The sequence below is a fragment of the Dasypus novemcinctus genome, chromosome 21, assembly GCF_030445035.2.
Source record: "Dasypus novemcinctus isolate mDasNov1 chromosome 21, mDasNov1.1.hap2, whole genome shotgun sequence".
NCBI lineage: Eukaryota > Metazoa > Chordata > Mammalia > Cingulata > Dasypodidae > Dasypus > Dasypus novemcinctus.
Window position 1 is genome coordinate 21,779,999 of NC_080693.1, and position 21,609 is coordinate 21,801,607.

At 50.8% G+C, this 21,609-nt stretch overlaps 1 protein-coding gene across 2 annotated transcripts in view; it reads right to left on the reverse strand.

Moving 5' to 3' along the window:
* Positions 1-20,301, reverse strand: part of SHISA6 (shisa family member 6) — a 317,465-nt gene extending 297,164 nt beyond the window's left edge. For both annotated transcript variants that reach the window (XM_058283469.1, XM_004483146.3), the window contains exon 1: positions 19,655-20,301. In XM_058283469.1, the coding sequence (XP_058139452.1) occupies positions 19,655-20,301 (647 nt within the window). The remainder of the gene's footprint in view (positions 1-19,654) is intronic.
* Positions 20,302-21,609: the final 1,308 nt, after the last annotated feature.

The window sequence follows — 21,609 nt, forward strand, 5'->3', positions numbered from 1 at the left end:
CCCGTGATACATGTTCTGCATAGATTCACTTTGAGACAGGCACAGTAAAACCATTGCTGAGATCATAGCCGGTTGCCTCCAAGCACACAGCACATACAACACAAGAATAAAACTTGTTTTGAGAACTCTGGACGTCAAGATTCCCAAGTTCCTGAAAGGTGCGTTTCTCATTGTTGGGGCACAGCTGGGTATCTCCTTCAGTCCTGGGTCACGCGAGGACAGAACAAATCCACGCTGGAAACGCGCAGTGCCTTCTCTCCCAGGAAGGGGCTCCGATGGCCGGAGGGCAGCAGGGCCGACGGGAGAGCTGGCCTGCAGGAGGCCTCTCTGGGGCTGTCCGGGTGGGGGGAGGGCCCTGCCATGTGCGAGGAGCGTGGGAGGCAGGGAAATGCTCCCGGCACCCACCCACCCAGTGGGCTTTCCTGCCTGCTGGTCCTCGAGCTCCAAGATGGGTCCTCGCCAAGTGCCCTCTGCCAACAGGTCAGGCAGCTCGAATGCCCAGACAGCTGCCCTCTGCTGGGACCCCCCGTCACACGCACACGCCCTGACCCCCAGCCCTGTGCCCTCCCTCCCTGCTCTTGCTCCTCTCCATCTTCCATTCCCTTCTCTCCAGGGTGCTTGGTAAATATTATTCTAATTCTGAAATGTGTGATCCCAGTCTCACCTAATTAACTTAGAGATGCCGGAGGAAATGGGTTAAGGCCTGAGCTACTTTCTAACCATAGGAAAGAAAATTGGTCACTGAGAAACAATGGAGGGGATTTTGAAATAAGTGGGCAGCAGCTACGAGGGTCTTAGGGCTGTTGAGGAGGGGAGAAAGGGGGACAGAGAGAGATGTGGAGAAAGGGAAGGACAGAGGGACAGAGACGAAAGCGAAAAAAGGTAGAGAGGGAGAAAATGAGGGACAGAGTCAAAAAGACTGAAAAAGGAAAGAAGAGTGATAGGACAATCACAACAGGGTAAGAAAGGGACAGAGGGAGAGATTCAGAGAAGAAGGAGAAAGTGACACAGAGGGAGAGAGGAAAGGGAGACAGAGGCAGGGGGCAGAGGGCGACTTTGCCAGAAACAGGTAGAAAGAGTGAGAAAGAGAGAAATGGAGAGAGTCAAGGAGAGAGATTCAGAGAGAGGAAGCGATTCCCAGGAGAGAGCATCGGAAAAAGACATTCAGAGGGCAAGACAGTCAGAGGGAGAGAGATAGTGAAACCAACGACAGAGGCCCAGGAGGGGCGGGGTCCGGGCAGGCACCACCAGCCAGCCCTGCACAGGGGAAAGCGCCACGCAGTGTGTCTAATGCAGGGATGCGCAGCCAAGAATCCCACTAACTGTCCAGCTCACCCCAAGGCCCAGAGCCACTTTAGCGTCAGTATCTGGACCTACCTAACAAAAGAACTCAACTCCTTTTACCTGAATTATCTGGGTAATTGGCTCACTTCACTGCTCCTTTCTGTGCACTTGGCCTTGGCCTCTGTGGATGCGTGTCAAGTGGGGGAAACCAAGCTATTGGGCAGCAGATCTTCAGGGAGAACGGTCGCTGTGACTGTCGAGGCCATGAAATCTTAGTTGTCGCCATTGCTCGGTGTGTGAACACTAATCACCGAGATCACTGAAACAGTAACAGTACCTTACATTGACACAGCGCTTGGAAATTCAGAATGTGTTTGCCTGCCTTCTGTCACTTGATTCCCATACAAACCCCATGACCTACACAGCTATTATCATCCCAATTCTTAAAAAGAGACAGAGGTTCAGACTAATTACAAGACTACAGGATGATGAAGCAGAAATGTCGACCTGGAGTTCTGACTTGAGCCGGGGCCTCCTTCTGTTCCCTTACATACATCTTCTTTTCCTCTGAAACCTCAGCTTTAATGAGTCCTCCTGGCTTCCCCAGCTGAGTCTGGTAATTTAGCAAATGCCAGTTATTATCTGGGTATGGGGAGCATTTAGTAAATGAGTGATTTAGGTCAAGACCAAATATTTATTTGCTTAAAGCCTTGCTTAATGTTGTCAGTGACCCCAAGGAAATGAAAGTATGCTTGAATTTCCCTAAGTATTTTGTTATCTTGGTGCCTGCAAGGAATAAGTCCAGTTAACAATTTGACGTACTCCCACCTATTTTTTAAGACATGAAATCGTTCTTTTTACTTCTTTCGTTTTTTAATTATCTTTTTTTAAAAGATACATAGATCACATAAAATGTTACATTAAAAAATATAAGAGGTTCCCATATACCCCACTCCCCGCACCCCCACTCCTCCCACATTGACAACTTCTTTCATTAGTGTGGTACATTCATTGCATTTAGTGAGTACATTTTGGAGCATTACTATATAGCATGGATTATAGTTTATGTTGTACTTTACACTCAATCCCAGTCCATTCAGTGGGTTATGGCAGGATATATAATGTCCTGCATCTGTCCCTGCAATATCCTTGAGGACAACTCCAAGTCCCGAAAATGTCCCCATATCACACCTCTTTTTCCCTTTCCCTGTCTTCAGCAACTCCCGTGGCCACTGTCTCCACATCAATGATACAATTTCTTCCATTGCTAGAGTCACAATAATTCTATAGTAGAATACCACATCAATGATATAATTTCTTCCATTGCTACAGTCACAATAATTCTATAGTAGAATACCAGTAAGTCCACTCTAACCCATATTTTATTCCTGCATTCCTGGATTGTGATGTCCACTCTACCTTTAAATCAAGGAGGGCTTAGATCCCACATGGCTGATGGATGGAATTCTCCTGCTTACAGCTGTAGAGTCTCTTGGCTCACTGGTGTGGTGGTCGACCATCCTCAATTCCCTGTTAGCTGACGTGGGTTAAGTCCAACGAACCGGAGAGTAGGTGTTGCAACTTGCTGAGGCTCAGGGCCCAGCTGGCACATGAACAGCCAGAGACTCAAGTCTCCTGAGCATACACCAACCCCAGCACCAACCACAAGTTCAGTAAAAATGATAGAAGAAGCATGCATAGCGAGGTCACATTTGAGTCCAACTCCATCACACAAGTGATTTCCCTTTACAATAGAAAAATAAACAAAAACCTCTTCATAATGTTGCTTCATATTCTTGACTCCTTGGAAAACTGAAAGCTCCTTACTGAGTGAACACTATGTGCCAGATACCATGCTAAACTCTGACATGCATTATATCATACAATCCTCAGATCAACCTTATATAGTTGATGTTATCACTAGTCCCATTTTACTGATGAAAAATCCAAGACTGAGAAGTTAGATAACTTTCACAAGGTCACGCATGCAGTAAATGGTGAATCCAGACTTCAAACACAGGTAGATTAAACTACAGATGCTGGGCTTCCTCGAATTTTGCATCCATCCCCCCAACCCTCCATCCACTCATCCAGCAAATATTTGTTTCTTTCAGCTACTATGTCACTGCTATGGTCTCTGATCAAGCAATTTCAGAGAATTTTCTATGTTTAGTGGCAAAATCTCCCCATCCTTAAGAAGACACTCAATTGCCCAGTTCCATCACCGTAGTGGCCCTAATCCTAGCCTCTAATGTCAACTCTTAACCCCTAACCCTAATCATAACCTTAACCCTAACCCCTAACCCCAACCCCAACCCTCAAACCCCCAATCCCTAACCCTAAGAGCTTTGAAACTTTCCCAGTTGTGTTAGTAGCCAAATTTCCGTCAGATGAGATCTTGAGTAGAACACCAGTCTACAACACTGGATGGCCACTCTGGATGAGGCTTGAGTAGCCAGAGCCCTGCTCCAAACACTCCTTCCCCTCTACCCAGTAGCCCCTAAACTTCTCCACCAAACCCTAGGCCTTTATGGAGCTTCCAAGTTTGAAAACAAACTTGCCAACAGAGCACCAAATACGAAACTCAAAGAACTTAGAAAACTTTATCTCCACCCAAATTAAGCGGGGCACCTAAGGACATTGAGTTCATCTGGCACAGCTTTTTGCTCTCCATTAATGCACCTGCCATGTGGACCCCCCAGAATGCCACTTACTCACAGGAGTGAAGCACGTGGAAAGCAGCATGCTACCTCCACCATGTCTGCAAATGTCTGCGCCACATAAACGCCATGGAAGGGAGAGAACAAGCTCAGCTACGATTCAGTAAGTTGTCCTGTGCCAGGACAAAGGCAAAGCTGGATAGTTTAGGTCCCTAATCGTTCCCGTTCTCCTTTTTGGGGGTAACAGGAGGAAACAATGCTATTGGATAGGTATCTCCACAGGCCAAGTAGATGAACTCATCCATGAACAAGCTATTTTGGTCAATGTTCTTGCCCGGGTTAAGGACTAATGAGAATACTCTTGTTTTTGAAGAATTTTCTAAAAGCATACCTGCCTAATTAAGTAGAGTGTACTGAATCTATTTTCTTTTCAGAATTCAAGGTTCTTCCTTGAGAGGTCCCTCAAGTTCAATCTTTAGTTCTCTTCACTCAGTAAACTAAGTAAAATGTAGAAGGCCTAGGAAACTGAACTATTCATATCTCAAAAAGGCAGGGCAGATCACAGTAGCGTTGTGGTTTGTTTTTTTGTTTTTGTTTTTTTATAAGTTAATCTCTGATACAGCTGCTTCTTTGGTCTTTTCATTAAAAGTAGAATGCAGACACTCTATTCCAATTCAAGAAAGGGTTTTGGTTATTTCAGCTCTGGATAACTGAGCTTTCACTTGACATTGACACCTTAGGGGCAGCCAATGTCCTCTTTAACCTCCTGCACATGATCAGCTACTGGACAGTTGGATGCTTTAATTCTCAAAAATATGCACTCCGGACGATGGAAATGAATATATTTTTAATAAACACGGATCCAGGAGAATGGCTTAATTTAGTTCTCCCTCTTCCTGGTTCTCTCACAGTCCACTTGAAAAACACAGCTGCTGGCTTTGTGTGTGCACCAGACTGCGCTCTCCATCCAAAGAGGCTCAGAATGGCTGTGGGGCTCTCATTTGTTGTGTTAACAATGTCTGAGCATCTGCACTGAGCTGTTCTGCAGGTCTGAGTTGTCCCCAGCACAATGGGAATTCATCACGACCAATGAGCACCGTGGGCCTTGCTCAGCAAGGGAACGCAGGGCCGCCCGCTTTGTTTCGGGGACAAGCAGAGCAAGATGCTCCATCCAGTGGGGCCTGGCCCGGGCTGTCTGCTGGGTGAACAGCCCCAAGTAAGTGGCGAGTGGATGTGTGTGTGGCAACCGGCATCCCTGGGGGCCCTGATTCATTCTCAAAACTAGCATTCCTCACATGCCACTCCTGACTTCATAAATCATATGAGAATTGACTCAGACCTGGGAAATTGGGTAGCATCAATACCAGTCCTAGATTTAGGGGAAATATTTGCACTATTTCCTGAAAATCAATCAATGATCACACTGTGTCAAGTGCAGCTATTTAGAACTGGGCAAACAAAAAATGCAACCAAGATTGGATAGCACAGCCACATGGTGATCCAGGTGATAGATGAGTTAATAAATATGCCTGCATTTGAATACAGACATGCTTCTGATTGTTGTCTTTATTTGAATGAGCACAGCCCTGAATCTACAGGTGAGGTGAAATGAAGGCAGCAGAGCTGAATGGCAAAAACAGGAATTCTAGAGGCAAAGTGCCTGGGTTGGAATGTCGGCCACTAATCAAGCCAGCGATCATTAGCTACTACTTAAGTGCCCTGTGATTCTGTCTCCTCGTTGATTAAAAAAAAAAAAGCAAAAATAATAGGACCAAAAATAATGCCAACCTCTTAGGGTTATTATGAAGATTAAATGAGTTAATATTTGTAAAGCACTTACAACAGTGTCTGGCACCTAGTAAGCACTGTATAAATATTTGATTAGTAAATAAATCCAAACACAAGCTCCCAACATCTGCAAAGGCTTGGTCTGTTGGGCCCCCATTAGAATACAGGTGGAGGAGGGGCATCTTGGAGGGTTGACTCAGTAGCACCAGCTGGCAGTGCCCTGGGGGTCGGAAAGGTCACAAGGCCTGACTATGGCCATGGATCACCCCATCAGGTGCCACCCACATTCCAGATTTTCCAGGCAAGCCTAAGGACGGTTATCATGTATGGTCACAGAACAACTTTCACTGAACACTACACTTGGACTTCAAGAACCAAGTGTAAAGAGCATCCGCTGGCTCCTTTCTACCTGACCATGGCTGATGGAGCATCTACTCGTACGCAAGGAAATGGCGAGATGAAAGCCTGGTGAAAAGGAAGAGGCTTCACGTCATGAGCAACCAAATCAGGATTCAAATTAGGCTTAGAAGAGTAATTGGATCAAAATGGCCAGAGCAATATTTTCTGCAAAAGATCCGATTATTTTAAAATTATTGCTCCCTTCCTGCCTTTTCCGTCCTTCAATTTTCCTTTCTCCCTTTCTCCCTTCCTTCCTACTTTAAAATCATCATTATTGTCATTTCCAAGCTCAGGTACCTTCACACTAATGCAATCATTGGAAAGTAGGGTTTGCAAAAAAGAACCCCCCAAATCCTCTGCACTTTCACTCATTCATTCAGCCACATTTATTGAGTATCTCCTCTGCTCTAGGCCCTGGGAGAGAGGCATGAACAAAACAGGCGAACACTCCATCCTCTTGAAAAAGTAGGAAGATAAATAGCTGCCACAAGTCAGAGCTGCTGACCAGGGCTCAAGACTGGCCAAATTCCCAGAAGAAATCTTCAGATTTTCAGCTGGGGGCTGAATTCCTGAGATTCACATGTTGCTCTTGGCTGTGCACTGGGGGTTTTCCTATATAATTACAGCCTCATTTCCATGTGGACAACCCCCACACAAGAGCAAAGATTTGAATCCATGTCCCACAAGTAACAGACTCATAATTGGGGATATTTACAGGAGCTGGAGAAGTTGAAGGGGACCTCAAACACATCATCAAAGAGGAGATGCCTTGACGTCTGGAATATTCCTTCTGGGTTATTCCAGAGAGAGAGGCACTAAACGGCCTCCCTTCAATCAAGTGACTCTATGAACTTAGGATGTTAAAAACGAGCATCTGCAGAAGACCATTTGCAGACAACATTGTAATGTGAGTGGGGCATGCAAGGAAAATGCATTTTCTCCCACGTCCCAGGGCTGGTGTACTTGTATGTTCAGAAGTGGGCTCTGCTTTCCGGAACTGCTGCAATCAGAATGGTCCAGAAAAGAATGCACCTCTCCCAGGGAGTAGCCCCCATCTCCCAGGCAGGGTAGCAGGCCAGCCGGGCTGAGGGGCCGGCTCAAGGTCATGGAAGCAGAAAGGGACAGAAGTTGGGCCTGGAAGCTACTCAGCTCCCAGGAAATACGGACAGTAGCCTGCAAAGGTGAGTGCAAGAGGGCTTTGCTTAACATCCCTCTAGCGTCAAAGGGGGAGGGCATTAAAGTCCTTTTCCTATAAGGGGCAAGGGGCATTGCCAAGCACATCCTGTCCTGTGCCACAGCGGCTGCGATGCTGCCTTGTAAATGGTGGTGGGCATCCAGGCCAGGGACTTAGGAACAGGCTCCTTAGGCTATGGGACAGGAGGACGATGAGAATAAAGGCAGAGCTCTATGTCCTATTAGCCCCCAGAGTTGGGGCAAAGTTCACCCCCAGGACCCCAGCTTCTCGGGCCCAGCTGGTCTTCCAGCAAGAGGGGGATGAGGGAGTCCTGAGGTTGTAGCATGATTCATAATGTAAGTTTCAGAGCAGAAATAGGGAGAGTTTCTGGATTCTAAAAACAGGGAAGAAAAGGAAGGAAGAGGGAAGAGAGGAAGGAAGGAGGGAGGGAAGAGAGGGAAGAGAAAGAGAAAGAAAGAAAACAAAGAAAAAGAAAGAAAGGAAGAAAGGAAAAAGGGAAGAAGGGAAGATAGAAAGAAGGGATAGGGAAGGGATAGGGAAGGGAACAAGTAGAGGAAAAATTAGCAGGCACCCCCAGAGGGAATTTTAAAAAAGGGAATTCCAAGCTACCTACAGTCAAGCATCACCAATTCAGCAGAAATGGGGGCCAGGCTAATCCCAGTCAATGAAACAGACCTGGAAATTATAAAGCACTTTAAAAGCAATGCATTTTTACTGCTTCCCAGGCCACTGCAGAATTTCAAATCAGTTTTTTAAAAAAATTGATCTTTGGAAAGCAACTTCATTGACTAGATAAGAATGATCTGGAATTAGCATGTCAATTGTCTACCTAAGAGACTGCTTCGAAACCAGCTGTCCTGTAGGCTGCATGTGCCCCATGCAATCTCTGCAGTCTTGTCTGAGCTATTAATCTGCTCATCACAGCTTTTGATCAGACAGAGAAAAGAAAAGGCAACTTTGCCCAGGTGCAATTTTGGATAACTTTTGAATTAGTGGAGTCTGAATCGATGGGGCTTAATGAAGTTACAGCTGGACAAGTTCAAGAGGGAGAACTGGAGGGAGAGGGGAAGGAGAACACCATGCAACAGAAGTGAGCAGGAAACAACAGGGAGACAGATGGAGAAAGGAGACACAAGGGTCAAAGAAACCAAAAGGAACCAGAAGAGACATTTTAATGATGTGACTTAAAAGAGAGAGAATCAACAGATCCTCTGCTTAAAACCCTGGATTTTTTGCAAATGCTAGAGGGGTGGGGGAAGGCAGTGCTGGCATGGGGGTGGGTGAGAAGCTGGCTGTGGATTAGCTGAGAGCATAAAAGCTGCGTTTTTCCCTGGAGCAGGAGTAACTCTTCCAAACTGCTGGGACATTATTTCTGGGGAACTTCAGGCAAATTGCTCAGGATGCAGGAAAAAAAGGAGAGAGGGCCAACTCCTGGTCCACCAGGGAGCCTGGAAGGAAGCTCCTTCCCCAAGCTCTGGAGGAACCCCACATGTCTGGGCGGGGGTGCCTCATTCCCTGTCATTCCGGGGAGGCGGATTCCCAGGAGCCTCACCCTCAAAGCCTGCCCAAACTTGAGCATCTCTGAGGCTAGAGATGAAATGTGAGCCTGATCCAGGGCTGGGGGAGCACAAACTCCCCTCTTTGCTACTTTAGGGGGCTTTGCCCCCTCCCTGCCAGACTCCGAGGGAGAATGTCCGGAGCTCTTAAGACTGCCAAAGACAAGGGCAGTATGGATTCAGGAATGCACTCTCGGGCGCCCCCCACCCCCACCGAGCCTCTCTCCAGGTTCCAACTGCTCCCTGCCTGGAGCCGCAAGACGCAAGGAAGAGGGAAGCAGTGGCTGTTTGGGTGGCAAGCACACTTCCCAGAAGGGACCATTTGGCTAAGGGAACAACGAATATGGCCCGAGGACAGATGTCCTAAGTAATGAGACTTTAATGCCGAAGCTAATGGGAACAGTACACCAGACCAAATGCCAAAACAGCAAGGAATAATGAGAGCGCGTGCGAGGGCTGCCGAAAGCAGCGGCTCTTCCCCCGGCCCGGGGAACAGGGCCAGCGCCCTGGCCACCCAGAGCCTCCCGGGGTCTGGAGACGGGGACGGGGGCTTTGGGGAAGGAGGACCCAAGGAGCTCCTGCCCCTCTACGTGGGAGTGCATAGGAGCGGGGGCTGGGGGTGGGAGAGAGGGCTGGGACCACCGCGCAGGAATGGCACCCGGGGTGGCCGGTGAAATGGCTTCGGCGCCCAATGCAAGGCAGACGGTCGGTGCCCCTGGCTGGGAGCTCAGCCTGCCCCTGGATGACTGCGGCTTGCAGCCCACAAGGGCCCTTAGCTGCTCGGGAGTCAAATACGGGGCCAAAAAGATTGCCCAGGCTTTCTGCCTTTTTACCTGCCCTTCAGTGTCTTGGCGGAATAGGACCCAGGACACTAAAACGGACAAGAATCAGAGAAACACGGGGAATAAGCTGATAATAATGAAGCCGGCTGGGTGAAGCGAAAGGGAGAAAGAATAAAACGAGAGCAAGGAGGCAGAAAGGAGCTGGCTGAAAGGCCATGGACTGTATGCACAGATGTTTTAAATGGGGCAGGGGCGGCGTTGGGATAAAGGAGCTGTCGTGAGCTGCACATCTCAGTAATTAAGCCGGGGGGAGCGGTGGTCCATCCCGTCTCCCCCTAATGGCTTTTTCCCCAGCTCCCCTTGTTCTCTAGCTCCCCTCACTCCTTTGAGGGACTATGACTCATGACTCATGCAGAATTGTCTAGGGTTCTTTAAATGCTGTAAAGCTTTCTTTTTCCCTCCCAGTTAGAATCAGTATGTTCTGTTTGGTTTTGTTTGGATTTACATCTCAATGGTATTGCCTTCGCCATCCAGCCAACATGATCCGGCTTTTTATTGTGGTTTTTTTATTGTTTTTTTTTTTAGGTGGTACCAGAGATTGAACCCAGGACCTCGCACAGGGGAAGCAGCAGCTCAACCACTGAGCTACATCCGCTCCCCAATGAGAGTGGGTATTTTCATTTGTTTGTTTTAGGAGGTACTGGGGATCAAACCTGGGACCTCATACATGGGAAGCAGGTGCTCAGCCTCTTGAGCTATATCTGCTCCCCTATAATCCGTTCTTGAACCAAGCCCTTTCCCTGCCCAGGGCATCTTCACTCTACATTCCCTCTAAAGGGGGGTCACTAGTGCCCCGAAAGGTAGGTCATTTATCTGACCATCCCCTTCCTGGGTGGGGGGATCTTCGCTTTTTCAGGTAATCTGAGCATCATCGAGCCCTTCACATTTAGGAACCAGACATCAGAGGGAGATGCAGACCTGCGACTTAGCTGTGTGAGTTTGGGCAAGTTACTAAACCTCTCCAAGCTGATTGCCTTACCTATAAAATGGGTACCTAAAGTCAGAGGGCTGAGGGAGAGACGCAGTGAGACAATGCATGCCGGGCACTTAGCACGGTGTCCGGTACAGAGTACCCCCTGAGAACAGCTGCTCTTGTGAGTGTCTCTTTATCACCTTCCCGTGAGCCTCTGAGTCCTCCTCTAATTGAGATACGAGGTCCCCCCCAGCTCTGGCCTTCCGAGGTTGCATAGGTGACGAGGCCGTGCAAGCTCCCGGGAACGGCCCTGCTGACACGGGATCAGGGGCGAGCAGGGTTCCACAAGCCTCCAGACAGGACTGACTCCTCCAGAGTGCCCAAGGGTGATTTTAGGGAGCAGCAGGGCCAGAGGCTCTGCCCCAGCCCATGCCTGGGAGCATAAATTCCCAGTGCCCTCTCTGTGCCCTAACTCCTGAATGAAAAGGATGTCGTCCCACCTTCAGGAGCAATGGCAGCCACTTGCCCACCTGCTCCAACGCTGTGCCCGGTGGCCCCTGGTCACCAGCCCTTAAACAGCCTGACGCACCCTCTCTCCACGCCTCTGATCAGTCCAGGCCAGCATCTGCGGGGAGAGTGCCACAATGCACCTCAGGGGTCCTTCGCCTGCTCACGGGGGAGCCTTGGATTTCTTGGCTTGGAAACATTTCACCTTCATTCATTGGGCCATCTGGCCCAAGCAGCGAGCCCATCGGAATTGTTGAAACATGGTCCTCGGATGAGAGGGAGGGCACGGTGAACACGCTGGTGCCTGACCCCCTTGCCTTGCTGCATGCATCCCAAAGAAACTGGGTCCTTTTTCCCTCGGATCAAAGTAGAATCTAAATGGAGCTATCTGTCTACGATCTCATGCAGAAATGTGGGACACTCATTCTTTTTTTTTTTCACCCTTCCTGGGCAGTTATTTTAGATGCTTTCTGCATATTCAACTCCTTTCTTGACCCTCTCTACCAACTTCCCAACCGCCTGCCCAGCTACATTGATACAGCACGAGGCTGTTAAGGCCAGCGGTGATCCTTCGACAGGAGTGTCCCCTGCTCGGAGGAGAGCCAGGCATTCGTCACGGAAGCTGCTCTTCGGGTACCTGCCTTTGGAGGCAGTGGCCAGGCCCCCTGGAAGGCTGGTCTCCATGCTTGCTTCCCGATGAACACCCCGACCCCATCGCCAGCTTCCTTCCCCCACCTCAGCCCCACTGCTTCTCGCCACTTACAAGAATCAAATCTGCCCTAAGAGGATTACATATGCTACCATTCTGGAAAGTCAAAATGACATGCCATGGGCTCCAAAAAGAGTTTTCCAAAAGAGGACCTGCGGAAACGTTTTCCGGAAAAGAATCAGTGTTCAGCCTCCGGAAAGGACTGCTCAGGACAGCACATTAGGAGAAGGTTGTTCCGCTTCTTTCCGAAGAGCAGGGAAAGCCCCCACAACTGCATTTCACAGAATGATCAGACCCGAACTTCCAGCTGCACCGTCTGCCCTCCCTGCACCTCCTCTGGCTGCCCCACCCTGGCCGCCCGGGCTCTGTGGTATCTTGGCCCAGGGCTGGGAAACCGCTGGCCCACGACCGGTGGTGAGCGAGCATCCCGGCTCCCCAGAGGGAACTCATCTCTGCAGGGAGCCACCCTGGAGGACGACTCTGAAATCACCACGGCACCCCCCAAAGGACCGCAGCAGCACACCACATTGGTCTCAGCATTCCCACCCATCTCTGGGAGACAGAAAAAGCCTTCGCAGCCCGGAGGCTTAATTACAGATTCCTGCCCTCAGTTTTGCTCCACGACCCACTGCACTGGTTCACAACTCTGGCTTCTTCTGTAGTTTCCTTCTTCAATGGTCTGCATTACTCAGATCTTATTAACGGATGACGCTGATTAGAGCAGGCTATTGCCCTTTAAGCACAGAGTGTAGAGAAATGGCAGAAGGACTGGGGGAGGGGGGCAGAAATGCTGTTAGAATGGAAACTGTGAACTTGGAAGGGATAAAGAAAGGGAAGGGAGGAAGGGAAGGGAGAAGATTGTGCTCCTTGTCACTCACAGCTTCAAGTAAAAGAAAGCTGTTTGGTGATGGCTAACTGAGAAAAATGTGGGTAACATAAAGCAGAATGGATTTTAATTGGACAAGACAGGCTAAATGGTACTATGAAAAAAGGGCTGGTACAGGACGCAGGCATCCTGGCTCTTAGTCCGAGTTAACTCACTCAATCAGCTCTGTGACTTTGGCCTTGTTGTCTAACTTCTCTGAACTTCAGTTTCCTCGTTTATAAAATTAGAAAGTTAGATTAAATTACCTGAGGGCAATAAAAATCCTATGATTTTGCAACAGACGGCAAAATAAGAGAATGGGCGACCCTCCCCTCTTCAGAAGATTTTGTTTCTATTTGCAGAGACTTAAACAAAAGAAAAAGAAAAGAGACAGTGTCCACGGCAGTCTCACAACAGCCAAAAGGCAGAAACAGCCCAAATGCCACCAGCAGATGAATGGATAAACAAAAATGTGGTATATTCCATACAGTGGAATATTACACAGTCATAAAAAGAATGACGTTCTGATACACGCTACAACAGGGATGAAACTTCATGCTAAGTGAACTAAACCAGACACAAAAGGACAAATATCGCACGATGCCACCCACCCATATAAAATACCTAGAATACACAAATTCATAGAGACAGAAAGTAGACTAGGGGTTATCAGTGGTTGGAGCAATGGGGAGTTGATATTTAATGGGTACAGAGCTTCCACTGAAAAACTTTTGGCAATTGGATTGCAAAACACTATGAATGTAATTAATATATCACATACTTGAAATGGTTAAGAGTGCACATTTTATGCTATATACATGCTACTACACTTTTTTTTTCACATGCTCTCCCCACCACCACACACACATATCCACAAAAAGCTAGGAATCTGTCCCAAATGTTTTCGAAATATATTCTCTCAAGACCATGGGCCTGAGACCCTCCAAGGTGGCCTGTCAACCTTCTCAGCAAGCCCTCTTCCTCACCTGCAGTGGCTGCAAAAGAACACATTAGAGACATGAAGTCATAATCGTGACTGTGGCAAACGTCACGGATCGAAGTTTCCAAAGATGGAGGAAAGATTTAATAAAACACCACCACCACAACAGAAGGTACTACAATTCTTAAAAAAGGAAATTAGCCTAGACTTTAATATATCCCCTCCCCACCAACAACCCGAGATACCTTAAACACCAATAACTTCAAACTATTAAGACAATTTTGTGATTCTGCAGGATACCTAAAGTCATGGCACAAGAACAAAATGGCAACTTGAACTCACCACCATTTTCAAAATAAATCGATTGTGCGGGACTCTGGATAAGGGAGGGTGGGAGGGAAGGAGGAGGGCCGTGGTACGGGATAGCCAATAACCCGGTGCTAGTTCCAACACGGGGTGGGGATTCTCACTGACTATGAAAAGGGAGTCAAAAGTTAAGATTTAAATGCAATCCTCTCTGGCCCTGGAAAAAATCAGACAGTGGAACTGGCAAGATGAAGCTTCTAGTGGTGTAATTTCCATCTATTCCAGCTCCATGGGCATGCCCGTCTGGGAATAATGAATTAACCTCTTTCAATCAGCTCACTTTTTCAGCTGTCTTAACCACTGCTTCCTGCCCAGATGATGTGAATTGACTGCATGGCCAATCTGATCTCTCATTAAAATAGGTTGAAAACAATGGCCTGGACTTTTTCTCAACCGGTGTCTTGGCAGCCTGGAACTATCAGTAATTCCAGGCATCTTAGCAGTAGATGCCCCACCCCCACCCTCAATGATTGTGTTCTGAGTTTGCAGTAGCGACGTAGGCGGGGAAAGAAGAACAAATATGTATGACTCGTGAGTTTGGGGCACCGTGGGAGAGGAACATGAAGATATTGAAAAACATGACCAGTGAGAATTTTCAAAATCCTGGGATTTTTGCAATATATTTGCCTGGTTGACCTGCTAACTCAAGAATGAACCTTACTATTAAAAGAACAAATATGAGAATGTTCTCTCATGAACTATAACAAATATATAATACTAATACAGGTTGCAATCAGTGAGTGGTTGGGGGAAAATACACCAAATGTAAGATATTGCTATAGTAAGTAGTAATATTTTGAGGATGCTCTTTCATTGTTTGTAACAAATGTTTCACAACAATATGAGGTGTTGATGGTGGGGAGATGTATGGGAGCCCTGTATGATGACATGCTGTCTGTTTTGTAAGTTCACGACTTTTATTGTTTGTGCATGTTCATGCATGAATGACACACTTCCATAAAATTATTAAAAAAAAAAAAAAGAATGAACACTGCTGGAGTCATGTGCCAAAAATAATATATACTTTATAAGTATATATATACTTCTGTTTTATAGTGTGAAACATGGGAGGCAAGCAGGGCTCATTTGTTGAATGAATGAGAGTATGCAAATGTCTGCAGGAGGCAGGACAAAATCCATCCCATAGAAGATGGTTGGTTGTCACATCAGTAGTAACAGCCCACTTCTCCCCATTCCTCCTTTTGCTCCCCTTTTCTCCTTCCTGTCTTCCCCACATCCCCTAAACCCTCCCCATAAGCCTTCTCAAATTCTTCCACACTTTCCCCACATGTATTTTTTTTAACTCAAAGAGAAAGGAGAACATGGAAGGCTAAGACCTTCAGTCCAAGGCAAAACGCTTTTTTCTTTCCTTCCAGCTATACTTGAAGTAAAAGACAAATGTACTCTCCTTTTAGATGAATTCATTATAACGAGCCCGCCATGCTTCCGAAACTGGGGTGTCTGGGGCAATTTGACAATTCATTGCCGAGGAACCTTGAAAGAGAACTCACTACATCAGCCACCAAAGTGGTCCCACTGCTACAGTTTCATGTTCTGAGAGGAGAAACTAGAGCTCTCTGGGCTTGGAATTCATGTCGAGAGGGAGAAAAGGTCTCATTTCCTCTAGAAATAAGGAGGAGGGCCCGCAGGCAAAAGAGCCTTTGGTGGCTGTGGGGGTTACCCCTTTTCCTAGCAGAGAACACTGGCATCGGCTCAGGGTTTCCCTCCTGCATGTCGGCCCTACCTCCCGCCTCGCTTCGTCTAGCCCCTCCATCCCTGTGCAGGCCGGGGGAGGAGCAGGGCAGCTTTCACCCCACCAAGAGCACCCACAGCACCCTCAGAGCTGCCAGACCCATCTGTTAATTGGCCATTTGAAGGAAAAAAAACAAACCATAAGCTGCACAGTTTCTCCTTTAGAATGCTTCTGATCTCGGAGACACTAATGAAGCAACTCAGGGTGAGAAGGGAGGAACAGTTTTGAAAGTGAGACATCTGGTAAGGAATTTAGCCTCAAAAGGAGCTGGTCCCAGGCCATTTGCTGGGCAGAGCTCACGTCCTTCGGAAAGATCAAGAGCCCCGTAGAAGCCCTGCAGAAAGCACTCACGGAACATTAAAACTGGCGGATGCAAGATCAGTGAGCTTGAGCTTCAGCCTCGAGGCTGTAACCGAGGAAAGTTAAGGGAGAGATTGGGTGGCAACTGGAGCCCTGGCTGGGCAAGGTGCGCAGCCGGCACCTATGGCTCTCGGGATCCCAGGCACAGATCTTTCCGTCTGCGGACCTTGCCTCCTTCTCCTGGGGGCCAGCTAACGGAATCTGACTTCGGGCCAGAGAACCGATGATTTCCCTGACAGACTTCTTTTGCACAGAGAACCAGGAGGGCAAGGTCTCATCACTTCTGGAAACGACCAAATCTTCCCTGCAGGGTGGGTACAGAGGTGGAAGAAGAGGAACACTGAGGTGGAGACAGGGGGCCTCTCTTGGTGTGCAGCCTTCCTCACGCCCCTTCGACCCCTCCCCCGTGTGCCCCTTTCCAATGAGGCTCTTAGTTCTCTTCTCTCAGACTCAGGCCCTGCACACTTTCTACAGGGAGCGTTACACCCTGGAATAAGCTCTGCCTTCCTTTTCAAAAGCAACTGTCTTATATATATATATCCTGCCAAAACCTACCGAAGGGACTGGGAGAGAGTGTAAACTACGGTGTAAACGATAATCCATGCTGGGTAGCAGGGCTCCAAAACGTGCTCATCAAATGAGGTGAATGTGCCACACTAATGAAAGAAGTTGTTGATGTAGGAAAAGTGGGGGGTGTAGGGAGTGGAACATAAGGGATGCTCCTATATTTTTAATGCAACATTTTGTGTGATCTCTGTACCTTTTAGAAATAAATAAAAATGTATTTTTAAAAAAGTAAATGTCTCGGCTGAACTATTTCAAGGAATACCTAACTGGATGCATGTCCTACTTTCTCCGTTGCCCTCTGAAGAGGGTGCACTCCTTCTCCCCTGTTTTCCCTGGGGAAACTCATTAGGGTGTGAATTTTATCCATTGTCCCCTCCTTTCCCCTACCTCAATTCCCCAACAAGATAATACACACACACAGCTCCCTGGAATGGCAAGCAACATGCCCTGAGGTGTGAGCAGTGAGAAGACGGTGGTGGCACACCTAGGTGCACCATCTCCTGGCAATGTGCTCACACGCCGTGAGAGTCCTGAGAAAACGCCGAGATGGGGTACAGCCAGGCCTGAGTTACCCAGAAGTGAAAATTCAGTCTCCCTGACCTGCCCAAGGTCACTCGTGGAGTGCCTTAGTTGCACCTCTCGGGCTCTACCCCCATCCTCCCCCCCCTCCACCACCTCTACCTAACAACACTAATGTGATGCTTTCCAAAGGCCCGATCAGGCAAGGCTGCAGCTGCTGGCAGAGGTGCTGTGAACTGAATAAAATCAGGAGGGGAACTCAAGGGAGAAAATCCCACATTTACATACTGGTCTGAGGGCTGAAATTCTTCTGCCCTCCACAGCTCTCTTCCCCACGCCTTCATTACAAACGTCCAAGTAGGACGGGGGTGTGCCAAGAGGGGGGACAGTGCTCTCTCCGGGGTCACAAGGCAGTATAAAACGGGGCAAAGCTAGACTCCAAAGATGCCTGTTCCCAGCATCTAAGCACGCCGCTTCTCAGTACCACACCAGGCAACGAGGGATAAACTCGGAATGAGGCCACTGGGCAGGGCAGAGGGCAGCTTTCTCTAAGAGTGTTAGAGACGTCCGGCTCAGGAAGGAGAGAAACCCAAAGAAACATTTGTGGGACGCAACCAGCAAGAGGCCACACAGTCAGAGTGGAAGGTCTGAGGAGACCCCAGAACCAGAAGGGAAGGGGGGGAGGAAACAGCCCTCCAGCTCTGAGGCGGAGGTGGAGGGGGTGCTAAGATCGAGGGCGTCTGCCTCAGAAGGGCGCTTCCCCCAGCCAATTCCTGCTGTGCCTTCCAAAGGGAGCCGAGAGAGAACTGTTCATTAGACAAGAGCCAAAGGAGGAAGTGTCTTGCCCTTATTTCATTCACTATCCCACCTGCGCTCTGCACCTGGGAGCCCAGACTGATCACAGAACATTCCTCCCAATTCCTCCATCATGCCCAGAGCCAGTCCAGGCACGGAGGGGATGCGAGTGAAAATACGCCCTGGGAGACAAGAATGGGTGGAAGGGAGGTGAAAGGGAGGGCCATAAAAGGGTCTCCTGGAAGCACCCCGATTCCAACCCCCAAGTTCGTCCACATTGAAATACCCACACTTGCTGGATTCACCTCAGTAAAGTCTGCCAGGGAGTATCATCTTTTCTCAACACCCACATTATTCTTTCAGCATGCCCAGAAATTTGCATATGTCGTTCTCTCTCTTCATCAAGGTATAAGGTGATTAATTTCTTCGGCAGCAGGAGAAGGAGGTTTTCAGGCCAAAAAGATAATAAGCAGGGAGCTAGGAGGAGCTGAGGGTGTCTGGCTCAAGGTGGGGGCTGGCTGAGAGAAATGAGAAGCAGGACCGACCTGGGGGATGGGGTGGGTGGGTCATGGTTACTAAGGCAGTGCCCACACCCTGTGCCAGAAATGGAGCCATTTCCGGGGGGGGGGGGCAGGATTTGTTCCCTGAGAGGCCCTCATGGAACTATGTCCAGCCATCAGCCAAGAGGGAACTGGATGTGGAGCTAACTTTCCATCCCCTGGGAGTATCATTCCTACAGTTGTAAGGAGAGTCCCGGGTGTTCTCCTCACTTTGATTTCTCAGAGGGCTCACTGAGCCAGGTCAGGCTGGAGCTATGGAAAAAACATATTTTAAGCTGCTGGCATGAGCCATTGGAGAGAAGGCAGCCCCCACTCCCCAGGGCATGCACCAAAAGGTGCCCTACCAGGTCTGACATGGCAAAAAGGGTCAACTCAAAAGGCTCTGCCTATGGGGTTTCAAAGAACAAGTCCTCTAGTCTCAGCAGGGAAGACAAACCTCCCACTCGCCAGGACATGATGAAGAGACACCATCTGTGCTTGGTCAACATGGACTGGGGAAACCTTATTTCTTCTTCCCCCGGATTCATCTTTTCTTCTCTATGCCCCCACCCCTTGCAGCACACCCACCCACTAACTTACACACAAACATCCCAGCTTACACTAAATCACTTGACACTCTTTCCAGTAAGATTCCAACTTTGGTGCATTTCCTATATCCACCATGATACTTTTGTTTGACTCTGAACACCAAAGGCCATTGGAGCTTCCACCAAAGTGCCCACAAGCCATGTGGGCAGAATCCTGGACCACCCCCCACCCAGGTCGACAGAATTTGCAAGAGTCTTATAATGCAACTCCATGGACTCCACCAGCACTGACTTTGCTTTGCAAATGCCCCGACCTCAAAAGCAGGCCTTCCCGGTTCTGACAAACTACAGAAGAAGGTACAAGAAGGCGATTCTGGTTCACTGCATTGTACAAAAAAAAAAAAAAAAAAGGGGGGGGGGCGTATTTACTTAGAAGAGAGGGTCAAGAGGTGAAAGAGGAGTGAGGAGAAAATAGAAGCACCACTAAACGGGGCGGGAGACCCCCGGAAGCCCGGGGAGGGGGCGCAGCCGCCCGGCGGCGGCGCTCACCTGTGGATGTTCATCTCCCGCGGAGGGCGGTGGGCCTTGTCGTAGGAGACCTTGGCGAAGACGCCGGCCACGATGACGAAGGCGATCACCCCGCAGGTGATGTAGACGGTGAAGTTGGTCTTGTCCTTCTCCGGGTCGTACTTGTTCTCGGGCCCCGGCGACACCACCTTGGTGCTCGGCGTCTGGACCCACACCGGGCTCTGGTAGTTGGTGCACTGGCGCTGGTCCAGCTTCTCGTGGCGCTTCTTGCAGCAGAAGCGGTAGTAGCAGGTGCCGCAGCAGTACAGGTAGCCGCTCTCGCTGTTGTTGCACTCGAACTCCTTGTCGTACTGGCCGCTCACGTCGTAGTAGCCCCAGCACGTCTCGTAGGTGACGGCCGCGCTGGGCGCCGCCGCCGCCACAGCTGCCGCGGGCTGTCCCCGCCGGTTCCCCGCGTCCGGGCCGCCGGGCGCCCGGGCTGTGCCGTTCAGCTCGCGGCCGCCCCGGGCCAGGGCGCCTCCCGGCCGCCGGCCCCCGACGGCGGCGGCGCCGGCGCTCAGGGTCCGGTTGGCGACGCGGCCGCGGGCGCCGTGGGCGCCGGGCAGCAGCAGCAGGTCCAGGGACTCCAGCGAGAGCAGCAGCAGCAGCAGGAGGCACCGCAGCGCCATGGCGGGGCCGGGCGGGGGGCGCGGGGAGGCTTCCGCGGCACGGCCGCTCTCCGCCGGCCGGGCTCCGAAGGCGGCGGCGCGGGCCGGGCTGGCGGCGCGGGGCGGTCAGCGGCGCTGGAGCGATGGCGCCATCGAGGTGCGGGCGGCGGTGCGCACTGGCCGGCTGGCCGGGTCGCTCGGGCTGCTCACGCTGCGCGCCGGCTCCGCGCTCCCCCTGCGGGCCCCGCGCGCCTCCCGGGCAGCCCCATCCCCCGCCGGCAGCGGCCCCGCGAGCGGTTCGGCTCAGGCAGGACCCGGAGCGCGGCTCCGGGAGGCGGCGGCGGCGGCGTGGTCCCGTCCGGGCGGGTCCTGCGGGACAAGACGGGAGCCGGTCACGGGGTGGGGCGAGCCGCGGGAGGGGAAGGAGCGCGCAGCCCTCGAGGAGAGGGGCTCGGGGCCGGGAGGGGGCGCCGAGACCGCTCCCGAGACGGGGCCCGGCCGGCCCTGCGCGCGGGCACCGAGGGCGCACGACAGCCCCTCGGGCGCCGCCCGGCCACGGGACCCGCAGCGCGCTCCCGCCGCCGGCTGGCTCCCCGGGACGGAGCCGGCTGCGGCTGGGGTCCGGCGACGAGCCGGGGGAGCGCGCGGCGACTGGACCTCACTCACTCACCATGCCCTGCTGCGACTGCAGAGGTGGCGGCGGCCGGGCGGGAGCGCAGCGGCCGGAGCCTGCGAGCGAGCGAGAGCCGCCGGCTCGCCGCCTGCACTAGTGGCGGAGCGTGTGCGAGAGGGAGCGAGGGAGCCACGCACTCACACACCCGCACACCCGGGAGCGCCGCGAGGGGAGGGGAGCCGAGGGGAGGGCAGCAGCTCCCCGCCGCCCACGTTTACACGCCTGGGTGCCCAGAGTGGGGCGGGGGGGCGGGGGCTCGCTCTTCTCTCCCCTCCTGGCGGCACTTGGAAGCTCCGCGTCACCAGAGCCCGGCACACCCCGTTAATCAACACGGCCAATCAGGCGGGCGAAGAGGGGTCCTGGAAGAGGGCGAGAGTGGCCCCTCAGAAGGTGGCCCTCTTCCCTGCCACTGCCCCCACCGGTCCCCCGGGCGGGTCCCACCCCCCACCAGAGCCAGGGGCTGCGCGCTGCCAAAGCCGGAGTTGGGGTTTCTGTAAGCCTTTGCTTCTCCCTGGTGGCGACGCTCGCAGCTGATGGAAGAGGTCAAACCCATTGCTACGGGTTCCTAAACTGAGGCCAGAAGTCAAATGGCTTGTCTGAGGCTGTTGCGCTACCAGCGAGCTGAGCCCTCATATGCTCCTCCGCTTGGACCCCCG